Source organism: Polyodon spathula, chromosome 17, assembly GCF_017654505.1.
Source record: "Polyodon spathula isolate WHYD16114869_AA chromosome 17, ASM1765450v1, whole genome shotgun sequence".
NCBI classification, from domain to species: domain Eukaryota; kingdom Metazoa; phylum Chordata; class Actinopteri; order Acipenseriformes; family Polyodontidae; genus Polyodon; species Polyodon spathula.
Genome location: NC_054550.1, coordinates 12,686,601 through 12,702,755, shown reverse-complemented (window position 1 = coordinate 12,702,755; position 16,155 = coordinate 12,686,601). Strand labels below are relative to the sequence as shown.

The following is a 16,155-nucleotide window of genomic DNA, read 5'->3' as shown; positions in this document are numbered from 1 at the left end:
ATTTTCCTGATGCCATTGAAGGAAAACTGCACAAAACACAGTTTTGTAAATATGGGAACTTCCCTGGTGTTATTGACTGCATAGACGGGTGTCATATTCCAATTAGGTGCCCAGTATTGCCAGATTATGAAGAATACAGGAAAGCTGGTTTTTAATCAGTGTTCAAGGTGCGTGCACCTCAGCATTTTCAAACATTGTTTCCCCGTGAAAAGGTGCAATGCATGATTCTCAAATTTTCCAGAATTCTTCCCCTTATACTCAGTTTGAGAGAAGACAACATGGTGACGTTTTACTTGGTGACAGTGGCTACTCTCAGACAACGTTTCTATTCACTACGGTGCATCCCAGCAGTAGGATCATCCCAGCAACGGTACAGCCAAGCTCATGTTCGTACGCGAAACCTTGTTGCACGCATGTTTATAGGAAGGGTCACTTCCAGTGTCTACAAAGGACTCTTCACTTTCACCACAGGACGTGTTGTATGGTTATTGTTGCCACAGCTGTACTGCACAATTTTTTGAAACAATGTGACCCAGATCCCCCCATTCAGAAAATGGATGAAACTGTTGTTCCAGCTATTGTAGCAGACAGCAGCAACTTAGATGGATTGGCTTATCGCAGTACTTTTGTGCTTGAACACATTTCCAGTTAGGTTAAAAATTGTGTTTATGTAAGTGCAAATGAGTTTTAAAAAGACACACGTTTTTCACCCAGCCATGAATTTATTCAGATTTATTTACAAGTCCACTCACTGTGCTGAGATGTCCCCAAAGCTTACATAGGATCTTTTCCTGTGAGAAGCCATTTTCTTCTTTAAGATATTTGAATTAGTACTGATGAAATTCAATTACCAGTGTTTCGTGTATGGTCATTCTTTTGTTTTTTATTACATTTTATTGTGTGGTACTCATGGATTGGCCCAACCCCAAGAAGTGATGTTTTCAAAACAATATTTTACTTTATTGCTTTGCTCCTGTATTTATTTATTTATTTTGTATATTTAATTTTTGTTTAATACTAATTCATATACACTAATATTACCATCAAGGAATTATAATGATTTCTATTATTTTGAAGTTCTGCTATACCTTTGATAATATCCACATGCTGTGTTTATGATGGGTAGACGTGTAAATGAATGCAGGAAATAGATTTTATACCCATTACATATTTTCGGAATAAATTACCAAATGAATGACTATGATCCCATTGTTCACCTGTCCTTAGAGCTGTTGTTGTGGTCATCGGTGGGGATATCTTGCAGAGGTTGTTGACTCTCTCATAACCCACTGAGCAGGCCATCCAGTTGGCCCCTATCATGTTTGGGTGGGGGACCCGCTCTTATGTGAAATCTTTCCTTGCGTTCTGCAGCATGAATTTTCTTAATTTACATTTTTAAGTTCTTCCATAGACTGTGCAAATAAAGGCAGCTTTTCTTTATATTTAGATATAAGTTGTATTAATTTAATATCAGAATGTATTTTAAATAAAGAAACATCATTATAGAGCAAAACCCATTTAAAAAACCATCAGTAAGTATTATCACAGCAAACATATGAATACATATCAGACATGAAAGTGGTAGTATACACATGTATATAAATAGGAAATAACTGCTCTACAGTTCTTGCTGTTACTTTTTCTTTTGAATTATATTGTTTGCAAATTTCACACCAAGCTTTTTTTTTCATTGCTTCTGTCTTTCTGTTTGCTCTCAGTGATTGGAAAATTTGATCCCATCTGCTTCAGCGAGGTTTTCTTAAATTCACTGAAGTTTTTAGCACATTTCTTCTTTGTTGCTTTGTATTCTTGTTCCATTTTATGTGTTCTTTTCTTTCAATTTCAGGAGCCAGGTTTTTGTAGTGACTCAAAATGAGTGCCACAGGTAAACGGTTGGTTAAACAAGTTTAAACAAGGCCGATCTGTGCTCTGATCACAGACAGTCTTTTAATCCTGTACTTCCTTAGTCCTGCCTCTAATCTAGGAATATCTGGTATTTATGAAATCACGTTTTTAATTCTCAATTAGCAAATCTAGGATTAGACCTAATCCAGTATTTATGCCTAGACTGTGAAACCTCCCTTTGATGTGTCAATGGATTAAGCAGGTTTAGTCCACTTGATTGGAGTAAAATTAGTACACCTTCAAATCCCGATTGCAGTGTACCAGAAGTTAATCATCACAGTTGGATCATCTGCTAAATCAGACTAAACACAATCCTGATTGCAGCAGTGTACCAAATCAGATTTGTGATGATCCTGTTCAAGTAGAAACTTAGTACTGTGAAGGATAAGACTAATTTAGTACACTTGCTTGTCCTAAGCATTCACTGCTTACATTTTTTATGCAGAGAAAACTTTATTGTGCACATTTTTTATGTCCATCAAATTCAGACAGTCAGATCCATGAGAATAAAGTATTGTGCAATATATATATATATATATATATATATATATATATATATAATTGGCCCAACATTTTAAATAAACTTTTTAACCATGTACCTTTGATACCATTTTCAGTTTAAAACAATCCAATTTCAGTTAATATACTTTAACTATAAACAACTAATGCTCCATTATCACACAATTAAACTTTTCTGTGCTGTGGCAAAGTGCCCGCCCCTGTGTGTATTTTGTGTTGTATGTTGTGTGTTAATGTTGGTGTATATTCATTGGTACACGGGATATAAATGGGTCTGTGTAACACGAGTGTTTAGAATGTATATTTGTATTTAGGCACGAGGATTGCACAGCACTTCACATGCAGGTAAAATGTAATAATATGCAAGCACAGGGAATTGCACTTTATTAATTCACATGCAGTTGTACCGAGACTCCAATTGAATGATTGATTAGCAATCGAGTGTCGGTACAGCTACATAAAAGCTGCATGTTTTCACTCACTCGGGGTTGTGTGTTCAGTGAGTGGAGAACAGGATTGGAGACAGAGGTAATAATAATAGTAGTTAAAAATATCTGCTCACCGTTTTTTGTCTGTATAGTCCGTTTTGTTTGTCTTTTTGTTTTGGCAAAAGTGCCGTGTCCCGTGTTTTTGTTTGTCTTGCAACCTTTTATTTTCTGTCCATCTGTTCATTATTAAATGCTGAGCGAGATGCAGCTTCACCAAACTCCACCTCTCTTTGTTTATTTCCTGGTTCCTGTTTCTGGTCTGATGTCCCCCATTCCAGCTGTCTTTGTGACAAATATAAATAAGTAAGATTTACAGAGAAAAACAGATTAATCTCAGTTGCATAAGTATTCAGCCCCTTTGCTACTGCAGACCTAAATCAGCTCAGGTGCAAATTATTTGTTTGAAAAGTCACAAAATGAGTGAAATGGTTTCAGTCTGTGTACTCAAAGTGGTTTAACTGTTAGATAATTTCCCTTTCAGGTATATAAAGACTTTCAAGTTGCAACTCACATAGGGATCCAACAAAGCAACCATAAAGACCTAGGAGCTTTCAAAACAAGTCAGGGATAAAGTGGTAGAGAGGCACAGAGCAGGAGAAGTGTACAAGAAAATTTAAAAGGCATTGATTATCCCTGCCAGCACAGTGAGGTCTATCATTAAGAAGTGGAAGATGCATCATACCACCCAGACACTACCCAGATCAGGTCACCGTCCCAAACTGAGCAGCCGGGCAAGCAGGAAACTGGTTTAGGACGTCACTCTGAAGCCAACAGTGACCTTGAGAGATTTTGTTCCGTGTCTGAGATGAGAGTCTGTTCACACATCAGCAATAAGCCGGTCCCTGCACAAAGCTAGCCTTTATGGACGGGTGGCAAGAAAGAAGCTATTACTCAAAAAGCCTCATCCTAAAGCATGTATGGAGTTTTCAAAAAAGCATGTAAATGATACTGCAGACATGTGGAAAAAGGTTTTGTGGTCAGACGAGACAAAAATGTTACTTTTTGGTCTAAATTATATTGATAAAATATATATATATTTAACTTGTTTCTCATTTTGTTGTGTCAGTGCCTCAGAGTTTCATGCATCAGATGTAGTCACAGTAGTATCGAAAAGAAGAGAAGACCAAGTGCCAAATACATTCCTGTTTACAATTTATTATTGTGATGTTGTGGAAGCTGTGACATCACAATGGCAGCAATGACATCACAGTCTCAGACCAGCACTCAAGGAAAGATCATTCTGATGAAATACATCTGCCAATTTCACTGTCAATGTCCACCACTTCTAGCTTTGTAGTTGTATCTTTTATTTGTTGAATTGATATGGCTCCTATAAGAACTGTCACTTTCTACCAATGGATTCCAAAACAGTGGCTCAGATTGGTGAGTGTGAAGAAAAACTTGAAATATTTCTCTATTAAACATATGATAGACAAAGAGAAGGAGATGTGACACCTTTATTGGACTAACTAAACAATAATTAATCACAAGCTTTCAAGACCCCAAAGGTCTCTTCTTCAGGTGAAAGTAGGAAGCATTCATAAACCTAACATAGGCAGCCATTGTAAACATGCAGAGCGATCTTAGAGAACACTGTACCTCCCGTTTGTTCACTGGGATCCCCTACAAGCTATAGAGTGTCAATGTAACAGTAATAAACAAACCTCTTTTCTTTGTCCAACACCTTTCTGTCAATTCTTCCTCCAGCTGAAAACCCTCACTCTCCTGTACCAGTGGAGACACTGTTTCTTGTTGGGCTACCTGATCTTCCTGAGCTCCCTCCTCTTCCTCTGTGAAGTTCCTCTGGTTCCTCCTAACACGTACGGCTCTATTCTAAACATGAGCTCACCAGTGACACTTTCACCCTGGAACCATAACTGCTCCTCCGAGCCTCCATTTTTGGTCATCCTCGTCACAAGCGAACCTTACAGCTTCATAGTCCGAAAAGCAATCCGCTCAACTTGGGCTAAGAACAGGGTAGTCGCAGGCAAACCTGTGTTGATTGTTTTTTTACTGGGGTCCTTCCCTGGTAGTTCCAGAAAGCAGGTGGCACTAGCGGCGGAGGGCAGGGTTTATGGAGATGTTTTACAGAGGGACTTTGTGGACTCTTATTACAACCTGACACTGAAGACACTGATGGGCCTGCAGTGGGTGACCGAGGTCTGCCCTGGGGCCTCGTATGTGTTTAAAACAGATTCAGATGTGTTTGTGAACATTCAACGGCTTCTTCCCCTGCTCCTGCAAAGGGCTACTCACACACATCTCTACACAGGCAGGGTGAGATATTCTTTTTGAATCTGGTTGATTTAGCTGCTGAAACAAAATGAACTTTGTACTGGTTGCTTTTTTTGATTAAAGTTTCGATTTAAAGTAATTGTGGCAAACAAAATAGTTCCATAGATTTTCTTCATCATGCACATCTACTCGCTATATGTGTCTCAAATGTGCAGTTTTTAAAGAGACACATTTTACTAAACATGTATTTTGATTTTAAAACATGGTATCTGCTACTTCTCTATGTTAAAGAAATATATGTTTGCAAGCTATGCATTTAGACTGTCTTGCACTTCCTGGGTCATTTCACCTGGTGGGTGAAAGAGTCCCCACCCCTTCACTGGCTTCTTTCAATACCCAATCAGCTGCTTCCCCCACTACTTGACATGCTATCTCATCCAGTAAAATGCTTTGACCCAGGGGATACTGCTGGGTTTAAATGAACAATGACGTAAAGCAGTTCCAAATGTCTGTTTTAAATGAAGGTACATGTTTGCTATAAGCTTCTTTATAAACTGGTACATGCTTGCTATGAGCTTCTTTCTGAACTGCACAACTGCATATTCTACTCAAGGATCTTTATCCACAGAGTTCTACTTCGAAAAAATTTTATTGGCCCGGTATTCTGTGGCCTAGGTCAAGTGTCAAAGGTTTCTCACAATATTTTGTATGTCTCTTAAGATTTACCTGTTGTTGTGTATGAGTTTTATCATGCTTCTACAACAGGACAGTCAGATATATTCAATTAGTACATGTTGTATAATTTATGTATTTCAGGTCTCTTTGGAGGGAGAACCAGTCCGTAACCCCAACAGTAAATACTACGTGAGTAAGACCGAGTTCCCCTTTGACTACTACCCTCCCTTCTGTTCGGGGACAGGGTATGTCCTCTCAGTGGACCTGGTCTGGGACATCCTGACCGTCAGTCCAACTGTCCGTGAGTTCAAACTGGAAGACGTCTTTATAGGCATGTGTCTCAACACAGTGGGGGTGCAGCCCAGCTACCTGAGCTCCGTACAGGTAAACACTATTCAAATATCTCTCTTAGCAAAAAGGTACACCATCAAATACAAGGTCTATAAAAGAGTAAATAGCATCAGCTGTCATTGGAATTGTTCAGTTCTGGGCTCTTGCTTGTGATCACATGTCCAAGCAGCAGATTGGGTGCTGGATGTGTGGTCCAGTGGTTAAATAAAATGAGTAACCAGGAGGTCCCTGGTTCAAATCTTGGCTCACTCACTGACTCACTGTGTGACCCTGACCAAGTCACTTAATCTCGTTGCTGTCTGTCTTTCAGGGGTGAGGCATTGTTGTAAGTGACTCTGCAGCTGATGCACAGTTCACACACCCAAGTCTCTGTAAGTCGCCTTGGATAAAGGTGTCTGCTAAATAAACAAATAATAATGTGAGTAAAGCATTGTGCTAGTGAAACTTGGGTGCTTCATTTCTTTGATTTTGTATTGTGTTTAAATGTTTAATTTGTTGTGAAAATAAAAGTGTGTGAAAAGCGCTTCTTAACTCAGAACTCCTGTCTCCTGGGTGTGCTATTCTTGTCTTTACCTGGCTTTGAGTTGCTTTGAGCTTGTTGGAAAAAAAGTGCCAGGACTGAACATAAGAAAGTTTACAAATGAGAGGAGGCCATTCGGCCCATCTTGCATTCGACCCATCTTGAACAGTCTTCCTCATTCCATTCAAATCATGTTAACATGTGACTTTTCAACCCCCTCACCGATTAGAGAGAGCAGGTAACATAATTGAAATGTTACACTGCTACATCATTTCAATAGAATGGGGAAGGATGTTAGTCCCAGGTCTTAGGATTCTCCAGGGAAGTTTGATGATAAAGGGGTATTTAGAAAAAAATGATAACTCATCCCCGATGGTGATTTCTTGTCCCATGCGAAGCATGTGCTTCCTGCAATTGATGAAGCAGCTCTGCAACTAGAACTAGTAGATTTGCAGTCATCGTCGTTGCTGAAAACTGAATTAATTAACAAAGCAAATGTGGAATCATTCTGGTCTGCCTATACATGTCCATATTGGATCTACTTACACATGCGAAGCGGCTTATTCCACAATACATGCAATAAAACAGATGCACGAAACAATACTGGAGCAACAGAACCCAGAATCTGCACAATAAATGTAAATACCATCACATTTGAGCTCTTCCATGCCAATCACATCCAGGAACCCTCCCTGCTGTGCTCTTCAATATCACTCACATCCAAGAACCCTCCCTGCTGTGCTCTTTCATACAGCTCACATCCTGGAACCCTCCCTGCTGTGCTCTTCCATACCACTCACATCCTGGAACCCTCCCTGCTGTGCTCTTCCATACCACTCACATCCTGGATCCCTCCCTGCTGTGCTCTTCCATACCACTCACAATGAATGCAAACACGTCACTTTCCAGGAATCCTCCCTGCTGTGCTCTTCATTCACTATGCAGACTGGGTCTCATGTGTAAGCCTCCTTGCTGTGTTTATATTCAGTATCAATCACTCAATTATTTTATATAGCGCCTTTGATAGTGGACCACCATCACAAAGCGCTTTACAAGATACAGTGAAAAACAGTGCATAATACATTAAATACAAGGCAAGGATGTGAAAATTCAAGAACACAGTGAAAAACAGAGATCAGGCTTAAAGAGCATGGAAAGCTAGAATGAACAAGTGGGTTTTGAGAGCTGAGTTAAAGCGAGCGTTGGTGGGAGCATCATGCACCAAAGCTGGGAGAGATTTCCAGAGAGTCAAAGCTATGAGCTAAATGAGCATTCTCTAAGTGTGGTGCACTTTTGCTTGGGATAACAAACAGGCCAAAGTTGGAGGACCTCAGCTTGCAGGCCCCGTGTGATGAAGGGTATTGTAGGTGAGCCGGAGAATTTTGAAAGTAATACTGAAATTCACAGGTAGCCAGTTCAGCTGGACAAGACAGGGGGGTGATATGTTGATATTTTTTGGTGGCAGCATTCTGACCTAACAGCAGTCGGTTGATGGTGCATGCCGGAAAACCACCATAGAGAGAGTTGCAGTAGTCGAGTAGTGAGGAGACAAATGCATGGCAGAGTACCTCCACGCCTGGGAGGGAAAGGACTTTGGAGATGTTTCGAAGGTGGTAGAAGGAAGATTTGACCACAGAGGAGATGTGGACATCAACGGAGAGGTTGCTTTCCAGAAGTACACCAAGGCTTTCTACTGTGGGGGAAGGCAGCAGCAGACAGTTTCTGAGTTTTGGGGCAACTATATTGAGATTCGTAGGTTGAGTTTTAGATCCTGCTAGAAGGAGTTCTGATTTGCTAGTGTTGAGCTGAAGAAAATTGGCACGCGTCCAGGCCTCGATATCTTGAATACAAGCCAAGAAACGGACCATGGCAGAGGGACATCTAGGGTTTAGTTTTAAGTGGAGCTGGATATCATCCGCATAGGAATGAAACATGAGGCTATGTTGGCGGATGAGGTGACCCAAGGGAAGCATGTAGATTAGAAGTCTCCAACCTTGGTTCTGGAGAGCTATTGTGGCTGCTGGTTTTTGTTTCAACCAATCTCTCAACTACTTAACTGAACCAATTATTGGCTTAATTAATCAAGATACACAGGTGTTCCAGATCTTTAGCCACTGATTGAAACCTATAAAACCCTCTGGATAGGGGCTCGCCAGGATATGGGTTGGAGACCCCTGATGCAAATGTTGAAGAGAAGAGTACCAAGAACAGACCCTTTAGGCACACCACAAGTGACTGAGTTTGCGATACAACTGCATCCAGCATAGAAAACAGACTGCATGCGTCCAGATGGGTTAGAGGACATCCAGAAGAGACGGGTTCCAGAGATCCCAGCACATTTCTGAAGGCGGTCAGGAAGAGTGCTATGATCTATGGCAGTGGTCAGCAATTAAATTTGATGGTGGGCCAAATGACCCGCGGGTAGCCGCAGAACAGGGCACTTGCAATATCCCTTCCATCACCCCCCACCACCAAAACGCTCGCCTGCCCCAGAAACATTCACCCTAAAAATGTGTTTCAGAATGGCACATGGCATACTAGCTCATCAATTAAAAAAAAACCTGGTTAGGCCAGCTAAAAACAATCCAAAAAGAAAAAAAAAGAAGTAACAATTGTGATAGTATGTCTTTGTATCCTCGAAGTAAATTTTAGTAAAAATAATATAGCATCTGTGTTGTTTCTATTAAGATACTCCTAACAATGTAGTCACCGGTCTTATGACAGACTTTGTTATACAGCTGAAAGACAATTTCAGTGCTCGCTTTAACAACCAGCATTCGGTTTTGTCCTTGATCCTTTTTCAATCATCCCCGATGGTGATTTCTCGTCCCATGCAAAGCATGTGCTTCCTGCAATTGACGAAGCAGCTCTGCAACTAGAACCAGTAGATTTGCAGGCATTGTCGTTGCTGAAAACTGAATTAATTAACAAAGCAAATCTGGAATCATTCTGGTCCGCCTATACAGGTCCAGAGAACTATGTGACCATGAAGAAGCTGGCTTTGTTTGTGCTCTTCATGTTTGGATCTACTTACACATGCAAAGTGGCTTATTCCACAATACATTCAATAAAAACAGATGCATGAAACAGGCTGAGACAAGAAGGAGTACTGCCTATGTATCGCCATCACATCTATCACACTTGTTCTACAGCTGATGGCGTAAGTGTAATTGTTCTCATTAAATTTGTCATTACAGGATGAAGCATTTAAAATAAAAATGGTATGCTACTTTTGAATTTAGTTTTGCTGTTCTGTGTCCTGATCTATTATATGATGATTCCAGTACCACAGCGAGGCATATAAGTATCATCACAATCATGATGATACTTTCAAAAGTACAGATGAACCCGCTTATATCATAATTGCTGTGCAGGTATAATCCGTGATAAGCGGGTCATGATGTCAACCGGGTTTCACGCTTGCCTATGAGAACTCATGACAAGTGCGAGAAAAAAAGAAAACTAATGGTGAATTAAAGACCAGTGTTTTCATCTGTACAGCTAGTAGTTCTTTACATTTAAACAAATACAACTAGACCCGCAAATCTGTACAAGAGTGTATCATTAACTGTAAAGAAACTAGTTTGAAACACATTATCAAAGTAAACATTGGTTTATTCTAATGACTTCTAACTTTAAGAACGAAACAACTGGGGTGTTCTTCTGTCAAACGCATATTTGATTCTTAATGGTCCGGTTTCATCTGTAACCAGGTAATTTCCCCCTGACCAGCAGGTTGTCCGTTGTATGTAAAATTTGTGTCATAGGGAGCAAGCATAGATTGGTGGCTCCTGCAGGTAAGTCGCAGGGTTGACCAGCAGGTGCGTCCATGGTCCCCTGCACATCACGGTAGGGAGCAAGCCATTCAACATGGAGCACCACCCTCCGGCCACCATGGAGAATCTGGACCCTGTAGATTATATCTCCCAGAGGCTCCAACACCAGACAGGGCCCAATCCAGGCGCTGTCCAATTTCAGGCAATGGCCCAGCCTGCGTTGGGGCTGGAATACCCAAACCAGCTCCCCTGCCTGAAAGGGCCTCCCCTTCACCCTAGTGTCACAGTTCTGTTTCTGGCGACAGCCTGCTGCCTGCAGTTGCACTCGGTCAAAGTCGTGGGTAGTGTCTAGCTGGTTCTGGAGCCTCCGAGCATCAGGTCCAAGGGGAAGTACCTCTGTGTCAGATGGCCGGCCGAACACCAACGTGCCTGGGGTCCTCAGCTCCCTACCCATCATCAGCAGGGCCGGGGTACAGTTGATGGATTTCTGCACTGTGGACCAGCACGCTAGGAGGACCAGGGGCAGCTGCGAGTCCCAATCCAGCTGGTGCTTGGCGTGGTAATGGCCAACTGGGTTGCCAATGTCTGATTAAACTGCTCCACCAATCTATCACTTTGAGGATGTAGTGGAGTGGTCCGGGTTTTGTGGATCCCCAGCTGAAGGCACATCTCTGCCATAACCCGGGACTCGAAGTTCCACCCCTGGTCCAAGTGGATCTCTAGGGGTACCCCCAACCAGCATACAAACCCCTTCAGCAGTACCTCTGGTCACTGCCTCCTGGTTTGGCAGGGCATACGCCTCGGGCCACTTCATGAAGTAGTCCATGGCAACCAACACAAAGTGGTTTCCTCTCTCAGAGCAGGGAAAGGGGCCCCGGATGTCGACCCCAACCCGCTCCATAGGGCTACCAACAGGAAACTGCTGGAGGGGAGCATGGGACTTATCTGCTGGTCCTTTCTTAGCAGTGCAGCTGTCACAACAGCAGCAGTAGTGATCTACATCACGGCAACATTGTCCCCAATAAAAGCCCTGTTGGAGTCGCTGCAATGTTTTGTTGACTCCAAAGTGGCCCGTACCAGGAGTGCCATGGTGTGCCTGCAGCATGGTGGTCTGAAGGACTCGGGGCACGATCACCTGCCAGTGAGGCTGCTGTCCCGTCAGAGCCTCCCATCGGCGCTGCAGCACTCCTTCTCAAACCGCGACGCGGGGCCACTGCGACCAGAGCCCCTTGGTAGCCAGGGAATGCAAGACGATGACTGTCGTTGTTCGACCCACTGCAACACAGGGATGATGTTGGGATCCTGTTCCTGGAGCTGCCACCATTTTGTTGCCTCGGTGATGGTCAGCTGCCTGCAGGTAGGTACCAAGCCACTGCCAGATGAGCCGGGAGCCAGCAGGACATCCTCTCCCTGCTGGAGATCAGCTCCTGTTCCCGGTCCTCTTTCTTCCGGCAGTGCAGGCAGACTTCCTCCGCACAGAGCCATTGTTTTCCATTGAACCAAACGTTTCATTTTATAGATTGCCGAGGGTCATACAATTGCAGGGAGAAAAAAATAAGTGGTACTATAAGGAAGTTCAGGAAGATAGGATGATTAGAATGATTTCCTCCAATAAGTCACCCCCCATTCACTAAATGGAAATGACTAATTTCTGTCACATGCAAAAGAACACTACAAATCACTGTTTTCTAACTGTATCTAGATTGCACCTAGTGTTTCAAAAAGATTTATGAGGGAAGATGGCCAATATACACTGCCTAGTTACTCAGATTACTGGTTTCTAACTGTCTTTACTGGGAGGATGGCTGTTATATAACTTTTTATCAAGGAAAATGGGCAATAAACACTGTCTAGTTGCTCTTATCACTGTTTTAAAACTATTTTTAGTGGGAAGATGGCTATAGCACACACTTTTATTAGGGAAGATGGGCAATATACACTGTCTAGTTAAATATTTCTGTCACTGCTCAATATATAGGCTACAGTACACGCACTATAAAAGTAATGGGTTTCACCCAGTTGAAGCTTGAGTGAAAAGCATGTAAAAAGTTGAGCTTTTTTTTTTTTTTTTTTTGTCTTTTTAGAACCACTGCATGGTACATCAAAGATCATCAGCTTGATCTTTACATAATATTATAACAGGAAAATTATAGTTGAAATTAAGAGTTTATCATAGCAGTACCGTTTTATTATTTTCACTGTAAAATAATTTAAGGACTGCAGCCAAAAATGTAAACATACCACTGAGCTTTGGTATAGATCATGTTGCCTGAAGCAATTCATAATGCTATAAAAATACTTTAAATTATTTTACATGATCTGGGAAGATAATGAAACAGCACAGCAACGTCCAATACATCTTATAGGTTTTGTTGCAAGTTATATAGACGAAAGACAAACAAACAACAAGACCAATTATAATGTAGGACGGTTATCACCATAATTGTCTACTGTATAGTCTGGTATTGAAGCTAGTAAAGTAGATGCATGAAAAGAGTATCAGTATTATTGATTAATCTATCTACTATTGGTTTACCAGTAATTCACCATGCTATAGCAGTCTCTATTAGGTGGCCAGCGAGCTAAGCGGATGCTTGTAGGGTTGGCATGCTGACATCCACGGCAGACATCCTTGGTGTAAAGAAGCAATTGGCTTGCTTGTGAAATCAGACATTAAGTTCTCCTGAGCTGTTCTGGGGGAACGTGATACACTGGGGAGAAAAGCAGGAATAAAATGATTGGGCACTCTAAAGCAAAGCAGAAGCAGTAACCGTAGTGATTTGTGCTTTGTCTGCAGGTGTTCTACAATTACATGGTGCCGTTCCTCCCATGTCCGTACAGCCTGCTGGTGACCTCGCATGGGCTTAGGCCTGCACAACTGCACTGGGCCCAGGAGGCAGTGGAGAGAGTGAGCCAGGAGCACTGCTTCCAGGAACAACTGGCTGACCTCAATGTAATGGGGGAGATCTGATAGAGGGAGGGAAGAAGAGAGGGATGGAAGAAGGATTTGGGATAAGACTTGTATTTAGATTGACTTGGATTTTTTTTCTTACTATAAGTCAACCAATCATTCTTAAGAATTCCAGCACAGCTTAAAAAAGGTTAAAAAACAAGACCACTTTTTATGTTTAATACATCTTATGTTTCTTGTTATTGATAATAAATGATTAGGGTGATTAATTGTATAGTGTGTTCCTTATTATAACAGATATGATTTTTCACAATTTGAGCCAGACTGTTCCCTAGATGTAACTTGTTAATTTCTATCAGCCTGAATAATGTGTTCTCATGCTTCTATAGAAAATGCTGCTGCTTCCTGGTCCTAATCATTCCAGGCATTGTATTCAAACTGACCCCATGGTCTAACTGCAATCAGTCCATGTGATCTACCAGGATGCATCAGGGTAGCATGTATTTGAAACAGATCATAAAGTAATGTCAGATTTAAAAAAAAAATTCTCAGCACAATAAAAAGGGAACCAGTAACTATGTTTAGGAAAACAAATAAGAAGTAACGCATTTTTAGTCCGCTTTCCTTCAAGTATTTGATTTAGACTTTAATTATTAGGATTTCATCACAGCTTGAAATACACCAGGCAGATAGTCAAGATCAATAATTTAAAGGGGTATATTGAATATCCTACATCTTAGGAACATTTAAGCCTTATATACACATGTAATATCCTATTATGTGAAATCTCTATCATACTCCGATGTTGATTCTGCCTAGATCATAATCTATGTCTAAAATCTTTTGGAAATGAACACTATGTGCTACTGTAATTTCAGCCCCCTCTACAGCTATGGCAAATGAAAAATCTCTATTTATAATTGCAGTTTAATTGCAGGACTAATTTGACAGCTGCACAATCCTAGTGATTTTCTGTACCTTATTTCAGAAGCTTTAGAAGTGGTTGAAAATTACTTTTTTGCTGGAATATTTAAGTTAGTACTTTTGGCAAGTAATGACAACAACAAAGACTAAAAGACAGCACATATAATAGCACATAAAAAATGTAAGAAATGACATTACATTACAAAACTGTAGATTGTCGTGTATTATTGCCCGAGCCATCTAATGTCCTATTGTAAGTGACTCTGCATATAAAGCACAGTTCACACCCTACCTCGGTAAAGCGCTTTCTGATGGTGATCCACTAAGAAAGGTGCTATATAAAAATAAAGTTATTATTATATATATTATATCCTGGAACTTCCATTGTGCAAGGCTATCTATCACCAGAGTGCTGCTGTGGATCTGAGCTACACATTCCATGCTGCCTGAAACAGAAAGTTCCCTCCCTCTACTAGGACACCCATTCTATTGAATTCTATTCCATTCTAAGGGATTTGAGTAAACCTTGTACTTGGCTTGATTCATGCGCCCTTCACAAAGACAAATCTGCCCGATTCCAGCCTTGCTGAGCACCCCCAGATGAGTCCAATTTTCAGCTTTGCCCAACACCTGGTCGTCTAATGGTTAGACGGAGACCTGGAGAGGCCTACAAGCCACAGTGTCTCGCACCCACTGTGAAATGTGGTGGAGGATCGGTGATGATCTGGGGGTGCTTCAGCAAGGCTGGAATCGGGCAGCTTTGGCATGAATCAAGCCAAGTACAAGGTTGTCCTGGAAGAAAACTTGCTTCCTTCTGCTCTCAGAATGTTCTCCAACTCTGAGGATTGATTTTTCCAGCAGGACAATGCTCCATGCCACACAGCCAGGTCAATCAAGGTGTGGATGGAGGACCACCAGATCAAGACCCTGTCATGGCCAGCCCAATCTCCAGACCTGAACCCCATTGAAAACCTTTGGAATGTGATCAAGAGGAAGATGGATGGTCACAAGTCATCAAACAAAGCCGAGCTGCTTGAATTTTTGCGCCAGGAGTGGCATAAAGTCAACCAACATCAATGTGAAAGACTGGTGGAGAGCATGCCAAGACGCATGAAAGCTGTGCTTGAAAATCAGGGTTATTCCACCAAATATTGATTTCTGAACTCTTCCTAAGTTAAAACATTAGTATTGTGTTGTTTAAAAATGAATCTGAACTTATTTTCTTTGCATTATTCGAGGTCTGACAACACTGCATCTTTTTTGTTATTTTGACCAGTTGTCATTTTCTGCAAATAAATGCTCTAAATGACAATATTTTTATTTGGAATTTGGGAGAAATGTTGTCAGTAGTTTATAGAATAAAACAAAAATGTTCATTTTACCCAAACACATACCTATAAATAGTAAAACCAGAGAAACTGATAATTTTGCAGTGGTCTCTTAATTTTTTCCAGAGCTGTATATATATATATATATATATATATATATATATATATATATATATATGTTTCAATCCGAACTGTAGGAAAGCAAAACTTTTTGGACATAGCTGTACTACTACTAAAAATAAAAGTAATATAAATTAAGTATTGCTACTCCTAATAATATTATTATATCTATTATTACTTTCAATAATAGTAATAATAACCGACATTAGAATGAGAAACCAGAGTGTCAATAGTAAGGGGTTTTTACACCTTATCACGCACTAACTAAACGATTCAGTGAACTGTATAAGACTTGTGCAATGAAGTTTAGAAATACATCAGTATTCAAGTAGTCACATAAATATACTAAACACATACGTAAATACATACATAAACCTGCAAAATGCTAACTATAGTGTTGTTT

The 16,155-nt window shown here is 40.9% G+C and overlaps 1 protein-coding gene across 1 annotated transcript; it reads left to right on the top strand.

Moving 5' to 3' along the window:
- The first annotated feature begins 4,751 nt into the window (after window positions 1-4,751).
- On the top strand, window positions 4,752-6,489 carry LOC121330131 (beta-1,3-galactosyltransferase 5-like). The gene is made up of 3 exons (XM_041276418.1): window positions 4,752-5,189; window positions 5,964-6,206; window positions 6,484-6,489. The coding sequence occupies exons 1-3, from the start codon at window positions 4,752-4,754 to the stop codon at window positions 6,487-6,489; spliced, it is 687 nt and encodes a 228-aa protein (XP_041132352.1).
- The last annotated feature ends 9,666 nt before the right edge of the window (window positions 6,490-16,155 follow it).

Coding starts and splice junctions, on each gene's coding strand:
- LOC121330131 (XM_041276418.1), top strand. CDS start 4,752: ATGAGCTCACCAGTGACACTTTCACCCTGGAACCATAACTGCTCCTCC. Junction 5,190..5,963: donor CACATCTCTACACAGGCAGG/GTGAGATATTCT, acceptor TATGTATTTCAG/GTCTCTTTGGAGGGAGAACC.